The sequence below is a fragment of the Castanea sativa genome, chromosome 2 (genome assembly GCF_040712315.1).
Source record: "Castanea sativa cultivar Marrone di Chiusa Pesio chromosome 2, ASM4071231v1".
Classification (NCBI taxonomy): Eukaryota; Viridiplantae; Streptophyta; class Magnoliopsida; order Fagales; family Fagaceae; genus Castanea; species Castanea sativa.
The window spans coordinates 11,775,185-11,784,773 of record NC_134014.1 but is presented as its reverse complement, the minus strand read 5'-3'; the positions used below and the strand labels follow the sequence as shown (position 1 = coordinate 11,784,773).

Sequence of the window (9,589 nt, the reverse complement as noted above, 5' to 3'; positions counted from 1 at the left end):
TTTAAAAAAAATCGAGTTTAAAAAGAGAGAAATTTCCTTAATTAATTTGGAAAAGGAAGCATTTGGCGAAATTGACATTTGCCCATTTTCGCCTATTATTGTGTTAGAAAAAAAATGTTAAATGAACTGATAGTATATACACCTCTCTCTCTCTCTCTCTCTCTCTCTCTCTCTCTCTCTATATATATATATATATTTTTTTTTTTAATAAAAATTTTATATAATTTATGTTTCTTAACTGGACACTTGCACGTACTTGTAAACATTCATTTAGGCTATAAATACCACGCTTTAGTACTCACTTCTTGCCATCTCAAAAACTCCCAAGTTCACTCAACTCTCCTTTCAATCCTCGTTGCATCACTTTCCAGTTTCAAACTCTACAGGCCATCATGGGTGTTTTCACTTACGAGAATGAGATCACCTCTGCTATCCCACCAGGGAGGCTATTCAAGGCTTTTGTCCTTGATGCTGACAATCTCATCCCAAAGCTTGCACCCCATGCCATTAAGAGTGCTGAAATCATTGAAGGAAATGGAGGCCCCGGAACCATCAAGAAGATCACCTTTGGCGAAGGTAATTTGCTTCTATTCTCATCTCCAACACATCATTTGTTTAGCAAATTAAAAAGTACTTGTATTTGTAATTTAGGAGTGGAAAAATGCAATTACTATCGTCTTTCATTCTTAAAAATAAAAAATCTATTCTTAAGAGTTTTGTGATTTAATGACATTGTTTGATTATCTTATAAATGGTAACCTAGATTTGAATCATAGAAGAGGTAAGTAACAAGCGTTTTTTCTATATTTTTTGTCAGGCAGCCAATTCAAGTATGTGAAGCATAGAATTGATGAGATTGACCAAGCAAACTTCACATATTGTTACAGTGTGATTGAGGGTGACGTTGTGAATGAATTACTCGAAAAAATCTCATACGAGATCAAGATTGTGGCAAGCCCTGATGGAGGATCCATCTTGAAGAACACCAGCAAATACCACACAAAGGGGGAGCAGGAGATCAAGGAAGAGAAAGTTATGGCTGGAAAAGAAAAGGCTGCAGGACTTTTCAAGGCTGTTGAGGCCTACCTCTTGGCACACCCAGATGCCTACAACTAAACCTTGTGTGTGTGTTTTATTTTTGCATTTGTGACTATAAGGAGTTAATGTTGTGGGTATCATTTAGTTTTATGGCTTGCCTAGACTGCCACAGGTTTGCTAATAAAGGACTTTTCTAGCTTGGGATCATCTTCTGCTTTCTTGAGATTTGGAAGAGTGAAACGTGGATGTTGTATTACTTTTGTAAACATACAAATAATGAAAAATCAGTTGGAAATCTTACTATTACTTGCAATTTGCAAATGATGGGTGCGTTCATTTCTTCTTTTTGGGTAAACTCTTTGTACAAATATTAGTATTGTCGATTGTTAGTAACGATGGGGCATCAAGAATTATTAAAACACTCTATAATAAGCTTACATGTCATGTCTCGTCCGATTTGGGCAAAGTTTATATCTCGTTTAACGCCAAAATTATCAATATGCATGAATGTAAAAGGTAATAATAGGAATAGAAATATTTTCACAACTTATTACAATCACGAACCAGAATTTGAACCTGCGGGGCAAGCATAACCAAGAAAAAGTTTTGCAAGTGTTGATTTTAGCCGACCAAAAAATGCATACACATCATAATATCATATTTGTGGATGTATTCTAATATTAACTTTTAGGAATTTATCCTAAGTAACGATTCAAATTATTTCTTGACTTGTAAAATCAGAATCTTTAACCTATATAAAAATTAATGTTTTTTTTATAAAATTTTTCTTTTTGATATTTATTTCTTTACTTTAGAATTTTAAATTTTTAAAAAAAACCCACAAGCCACAACAATATTATTATTAGTAATTTATTAACACAATAAAGTTACAACAAAATTAATGGATATAAGGTAGTATACTACTACATTCATTTTAAGATGACTTTATGAATATAAGGTAGTATATACTATATAATCAGACCAAAAAGAAAAAGAAAAAAAAAAAAAATTAAGTGCACGTGGCTTTGTGTTGGCCACAAGAACCGCAATGAATTGTGGCCATCTTTGCCACAATCTCCAAGGTGCCTTTGTCAATCATCATTTTGCAAAATAGAGAGAAGGCATGCACTGAAGTCTGAAGGTTGTGAAGTTAGAAAAAAATGTAGAAGAAGAAGAAAGCAACAAAGATGCAACCGGCTAGAGAAGAAGATGGTGGTGGTGGTGTTGCACTAAAGGATTGTTTTGCTAAGGATTTGTCATTGTACTTATCTTGTTGGTATTTTTTTTTTCTATACTGGATTTGTGATTGTCTAAAGGTTTTTCGAATTATCCAAGTTTATGAATTGTTTTGTTAGTTTGTTTAATGGATTTTCTTGATATTTTTGGGACAACGCAGCAAAGGGATGGTTTGATTAAAACAATTTGGGAAATTTCATGGGTCAATTTGTAAAAATATTTGGGGAGGGGGGCAAGTATATACAATTTAGGGTCAAAAGTTAGAATTTTTGTATATCCTATACATACTACTAGTTAATTTTTCAAAATTTGAGCCCCCCCTGGCCGAAGTGTAGTTCTCTCTTTGATTACAATGGAAAGTTAAAATTAAAATAACATCGCTTTTACGTATATTCGTCACTAATATTATTTTTTTCATGCATCAATTGCAACATATTATGTTCTCATGTTACCAATTGAGAAAAAAAAAGTAAAAAATTTGTTTCCTTATTGGACTATAAACGATCAACCATCATTTAGAGATCCTACGAAATGCTCAATAAATAATTACAAACTATTGATGTGATCTTTGTCATGGGAATGAACTTATTTTTTTGAGAGGCGTCAAGGGAGCGAACCTTTAAATATAGCTTTGTGAAGACAATCAAATTTACTTGTAACAGAAAGGTAACAATATTACATTTTGTAAAGTCTCTTGTCTTTTTTTTTTTTTTAGAAAGTCTCTTGTCAACTAGTAACAATATTACAAAAAAAAAAAAAAAAAAAAAATCCAAATGAGAGTAAATTCCTATGTAAGATAAAATTTAGAGTGCAGCGGAAACAAAATAAACATAAACATATCTCCAGTTATAGTTGTTTAAGTGTTTGGAGAAAAGAAGACTCACTATATGATGATAGTCTATATAAAAGGTGTCTTCTAGTCTTTGACCTTTACCTTACATATTTCCTTTTGATGGTAACAAACTATATATATAGGCTAGACTAAGGACCCTTTTAAATTAAGATTTGTTTCATAACTTCGTTCCATCAAGGAGTTTAAAACTTGTAACTTCAAGGTGTTTATTAACCAAAGGGGTTATACTAATTGAGAGTTACTTAGAAATTGTTATTCACCATAACGTCTTTCACAAGTAAAATCCTTAAGACATGAGTTTTCATTTATCATTTAAATGTGGGCCACATAAAATTTTCTTAAAATCTTACATTCTCCCACTTGGTCCACTTGACATTTGAACTACTTGATAATTGATACTAACTTTAACATGGCCATGATATTACTCATGTCAATTAGTTGTGAAATACTCCCACTCAAATAAAAAATCCAATACATGAATCATGACAGTAATACCCTCAATTATAATGAGTACTTTATTCCATGTATTATAATGTATGGTAATCCTTACATGAGTACTTTATGAGCCATTAATTCTTTATGAATGGACTACCTATTAGCCATTCGGGTCCTCTTTTATACATCCCCACGGATATATCATCCTTATATATCTCCATAGATATATCTAACTTAATTCATATACTTTATGTGCATAAAATAAAAATCAAATATTTTCTTCTCCAAAACTAACCAAATATGTGTCCAAAATATTGAATAATTAGAGAGAAATTAAACACCAAATGAGCTAACAAATTCTATATGTCTAAAAAACTTTTATACTGCTTTGCCGGCAAACCTTTAGTCATGAAATTTAACATATATTAGCTCAATAATTTTAACTCAATGGACACTTTTAGTTCCTTAAAATTCTCTCTTAGACTGAGTCACTTTCTGTCGATATGTTTATTTCGGCTTTCATAATCATTGTCCTTAGAGAAAAAAATTATAGCCGAGTTATCTCTAAAATCTTTAAGGGTTTGTTCGTTTGGGGTGAAAATAGGGAGGATGAAAAATAGAGAGAGGAAAATGGGGTAGAAAATATTATTTTTTACTGTTTGGTTGGGGAAGGAAAATAGGAAGGAGAGAAAACCCGGGAGAAAGTTTTTTCTTCAGGCCCACATTTTTTTTCCTCCTAAATCGGGAGGAAAATCTAGGGAGAAAAGTGATATAGTAGCACTTTTACAAAAATGCCCTCTTCCCACCTATTTTTTTTCAACGTTCTTCTTTTTTTTTTTCTTTTTTTTTTTCAATGTGACTTGGGATGTTTTTTTTCAACATTCTCTTCTCTCCTTTTTTTTTTCAACGTGACCTGGGATTTTTTTTCAACGTTCTCTCTCTCTCTCTCTTTTTCAACGTGACCTGATCTATAATAATATAAATTTATATATATGATGTGATAAATTTTATATTATGTAATGAGTACAAATAAATTTATTTCTTACATATTATGTAACAAGGGTATAATAGTTAATTTATATAAATTATATTTTCCATCATTCCCTTTTTCTCTCCAACCAAACAAAAGAGCTTTCTACCCCCCCCCCCACTTTTCCACTTCTCTAATTGAACGAATCCTAAAGGTCTCATCATAAAATAGACAATCTTAAGACCTATCCATAATGACTGTCTTATAGCTTCATAACATATAGGATATCTTACACGACAAAATCAAATCACTACTTACAAGTAGTATGTCATTCATATTTAGGCATAAAAACAATACATTTACTCCCATTGATCTTAAGGTATATACACCGAATAACAATGTGACTAGTAAAACCAATGGCACAACAAAGTTGGTGAACCTTTATATACTATTAATGGGATGCCTATATGCCTAACTTTCGCAAAGTATAACTTTTATCGGGAGTCAAACCTTAATGGATCTTGTAAACTAACATAAATAGCTTTCACAAAACCTTTACCTTAAAGGAATAAATTCCCAAGTTTTTACTCTTGAGAAATTAGATCACTCCCACCCTCCTACTTAATTTCTCATTTTAACATATTTTATTCAATAAGATGGGTAATTCATTCACATGAGTACCAAAACATAGATCCACAAACCCAAAGAAAATAAACTTTAATGCTATGAAACTTAAACTTTAATTCTAAACTAACCAATGTCAATTTAGTAGTAAATTCACCTTCCTATGGGCAGAGGTGCATCATGCAGGAATTTACTATAAAACTTTATTCATAAAACTAGTAAATATAAACACTAAGAATCAAATTTTACATACCTATGGGCCTAGGAAAAATCTCATCTTAATGCTACATTCACCATTTTATTCCAATTAAATCAAAAAAATAATAACCTTCCTATGGGGCCAAGTCATTATCTTCATGAATTAATTGCCACTTAGATGCCTTTATTCCTAATGAAGTCTCATAAAAATTATTGATGTGATTATCATCATGGCTTAGGATGCTATGGCTACTCCAATGTCATTTTGATATTCACTACTTCAAATAGCATCATAGAGATCAACTGATCCTAATATTGATCATGACAGTATGCACGTAAAAATGACATGAAATAATATTTCTATACATGATAAGTGCAAAGAAACCTGAAATGCACTTAAATAAATGACTCACTTGAATGATTCAAATCTCATACGTAACAATAAACTTTATGAAATAATTGCAAACTTACATGCAACACATTTATCCCCATAATTTATTGTAAAACCTTATGGTTTCCAAAATATAAGGATCATTTGTGTTATCATGCCAAATATATATGAATCCAAAAAAATAGTCTCTAAAGCAATTTACAATTGAAAATTGTACAAATTATGGAGGCATGTTTGTCATATGAGCCACCAGAATATGACAAATTATTTTTCAAATAATTAAGATTTTATATCCAAGAAACAAACTTAAATACTTGGATAAGCACTTGATGAATATCAAAATCAAAATCAAATTTATGAACACTTTTAGTGTCTTGGCATGTATTTTAGTTGAATTACCCACTGGTACACATTAACATTTTGTAAAATACAATACATGGACAATTTACGATTAGAGAAACAATGTCCTTGAGTCGCACATGTAATGAAAAAACAAATTGATACATCATATCTACCTTTAAACCTATGTAGATCTATATAGATAATAATCTTGTGGATTTCAAATTGATTCTTCCAATCTCAAAACTCAATGGTAATTCGTTACACAAATACCAATAAAGATGCAAAACAAAATTTGTTCTCTAGGATTTAAAGTATACATGCTCTATATTTGCATTCAGCACAACTTGAATTTCATCCCAAAATTAAATTAGTGCATACAAACTTTACCATAGATGGCACAAATTGTAAAGTTTTTAAACCCCTTAAATACAACCAGATTAACCCAGTTATTTAGCCAAGTAATTAACTTAGGTAAATTATGCAGATTTAGGTTAACACATATAAATCATATCATTGTAAAGTGCGAAAAATAAAGAACACAACAATATGATTACCGAGGAAAATCAAACCGGTAAAAAACCTGGGGAGGATTTAACCTAGCTATCCTCAAGGTAAAACTGAATCCACTATGAAAGAATTGAAGTTTACACAATAGCGACTTAGACCACTAACATCATATTGCTACCTCGAGTAGGAAACTTACTACCATGATCATGTGACAACTCCGAGTCCACGGACTACTTCTTTCTTGGATTTCCAGCAGGCACAAGCACTCCCGCTTGTATATCTTTAGGCTCTTGAATCCGCAACTAAATCGATCACCAAGCTCTTGACATCAATTTAGATCTTGATAACACTAAGTGTATGTGAAGGCAAACACCTTTAGATCTCACAAAAGATTCACACACACAGCATAAAGAGCATCCACAAAATGTGGCTAGAGTTTTTCCTTTTATACCTAGGACAAAACATAAAACCTACACGTAAAACGGGCTTGGACTGTGTTGGAAAATTCTGCAGAAAAACAATCTGCACGAGTTTCAATCGATCGAGTCTAATTTTTGATCGATTGAGCCAGACAGATTTACACCGTAAATCCTGCAGTGCACTCGATTCCAACTTTACACTTCAACATACTTTGAGCAAGTCTAAAATAAGACTAAACGTTTTGATCATGGTTTGCCAACATTACAAAATGAAGTTCTAATACATTTATACCCAAAGTCTTAGAACCCAACAAACTTCCCCTTTAGCAATCCGTGACAAAACACAAACTTAAACAAAATGTTCAAAGTTACAAACAAAACAGCGCTTTACAAAATCATAGCCCAACACAACAAATTCAACCTAATTACTATCCATCAGTTGCAAGCGTAGACAGCAGCACAACTGAATTAACCTGTATATCCTATAACACTTAACAAACACATAAACACATGTGTGGAAAATACAAGTAACACAAATATAACTTCTTGATTTCACATAACACACAATAAAGACATATATCATGAATAACCTCATAAATATAAATCAATAAACAATGTGAAACAACAAGAAACATATATAATCAAAGTATCTCTCCTTTATCATGGATAATCCATACACAAAACATCATGAACCAAAAAATGTAAATACAGAATGAAGCACCTAGATACAATCTAAAAACTCCATAGCTCCAAAGCATCAAAAACCCCCCCAACATCAAAAACTCCTCTCTACAACATATGTACTTCCTCTTTTTGTGACGAATTACCAAAGAGCACTCACTCATCATCAAAAAAAGGTGGCGGTCTAATACTCTTCAAATCCCACTCGCAAAGCACGAAGCTCATCAAGAATGTCCACCAAAAGCTGACCATGAGTCGCTTGAACAGTCATGACAGTCTCCAACATATGACGAATGTCTAAATCATCCGAAGTAGAAGGTGGACGAACATCAGCAGCAGCAGCAGTCGGATCGACAGACGCCTCAGCAGAAGTATCACTTGTAGAGGAGGGAGGAGGAGGTGCGACACCAGAAGACTCAACTCTAGGACGTTTAGAGCTTGCTCTCAACTGAGCAGCCCTTTGCCTAAGAAAGGTGGCACCTATAGAAGCAACTATATGGACAGGCTCAGACGCGGGAAATTTTTCTAAACCCAAATGCAAAAGAATCTGATGAATAAAAACAGGGAAGAAAAGAGCATGAGAAATAGTACTACTCCGATGAACCTCAATCAAAGAACGAATGAAAAGATGAGGAAAACTTATAGGAACATCGGTAACAAGGGCATACAAAAATGCACATCTCTCGATAGGAATGGTGTGCAAATGAGAGATAGGCCATAAAGAATGACAAAAAATCCTAAAGAAAAGATAATGAATCTCAGACAACTCAGTAGACGTGATCCGAGGATCAGAACCCCACTAGATAGAAGTACCAATGATGTATAACATAATGTCATCAAGAGGTGGAGACTCATCATATGGATAAACAGGATGCTGGACCAGTGACACCCCAAGAGCAGCAGCCACTACCGAAGGAGTAATGGTGTACTCGTCATCCCGTATCCAACTTCTCACAAGAGTGTTGGAATCATAGGAGTGGACAGAGAGATTCGAGTAGAACTCTCTGATCAAGGTAGCCGGAGGGGAATGAGAAATATCCAGCAACGGTAACTAACCCCTACGCTCAAAGTGTCTCCTAATCTCAGGATCAAGCTTATCTAAAACAACCTTTCTCCTAGCCCATATGTTCCTAAACAGGTTCAAGGTCTCATATGTTTCCTGGTTTTTCTCACTCAAAAATCTATCACTCTCAAAAGAAGGTACAGAAGAAGAGGAGACTTTCCTATTGGCTCTAGTCTTCCTCGGCATGGTGCTATGGATAGGACAAGACACACAGAAAGAACCAAGAGAAAAAGAAAAACCAAGGGCAGACTACAAGTTAACACAAAACAATATAAAAAAATAATAATCTATATGATGCATGAACAGTATAATCAGATGATGCATGATCTAATGCAATGATAATAAGTTCAACTTAACTTTAAAAACACAAAATTGGCTTGAGCATAGAGTTTATATCAAAAATCCCAAAATTTTGAAAAACCACTTGTACAATTTTCAATAAATTGACCAATTGATCATTAAAAAAGATAGATAATACATTATAATGATCAAATTAATCAATCCAACAAACCGATTTCATCAATTTAAACCAAATTGAACAAAATCCCCAAATCGGGTAATTTCAAGCCCTAGAGTTTTCAATTTTTCAACATTCATCAAATTGATCAAATTAATTCACCAAGAACAGTTGTAAATCATCCCACAACAAAAACCCACTGATCAATATCACAAGAAAAAGCTTGAATCAACACAAATCCCAAAATCCCTTAGGTTCGAATGTCTCCTCAAAATGCAAAAAAAAAAAAAAAAAAAAAGCAGGAAAGATGAAAATAAAAGAAAAAGAAGGGGCAAAATGGTCTTACCGGTCTTAGATGACAAAAACCTTGCAAAA

The 9,589-nt window shown here is 33.0% G+C and overlaps 1 protein-coding gene across 1 annotated transcript; it reads left to right on the top strand.

Moving 5' to 3' along the window:
• The first annotated feature begins 272 nt into the window (after positions 1-272).
• Positions 273-1,344, top strand: LOC142624537 (major allergen Pru ar 1-like). Its single transcript, XM_075798132.1, has 2 exons — positions 273-576; positions 818-1,344. The coding sequence occupies exons 1-2, from the start codon at positions 393-395 to the stop codon at positions 1,114-1,116; spliced, it is 483 nt and encodes a 160-aa protein (XP_075654247.1). The 5' UTR covers positions 273-392; the 3' UTR covers positions 1,117-1,344.
• Positions 1,345-9,589: the final 8,245 nt, after the last annotated feature.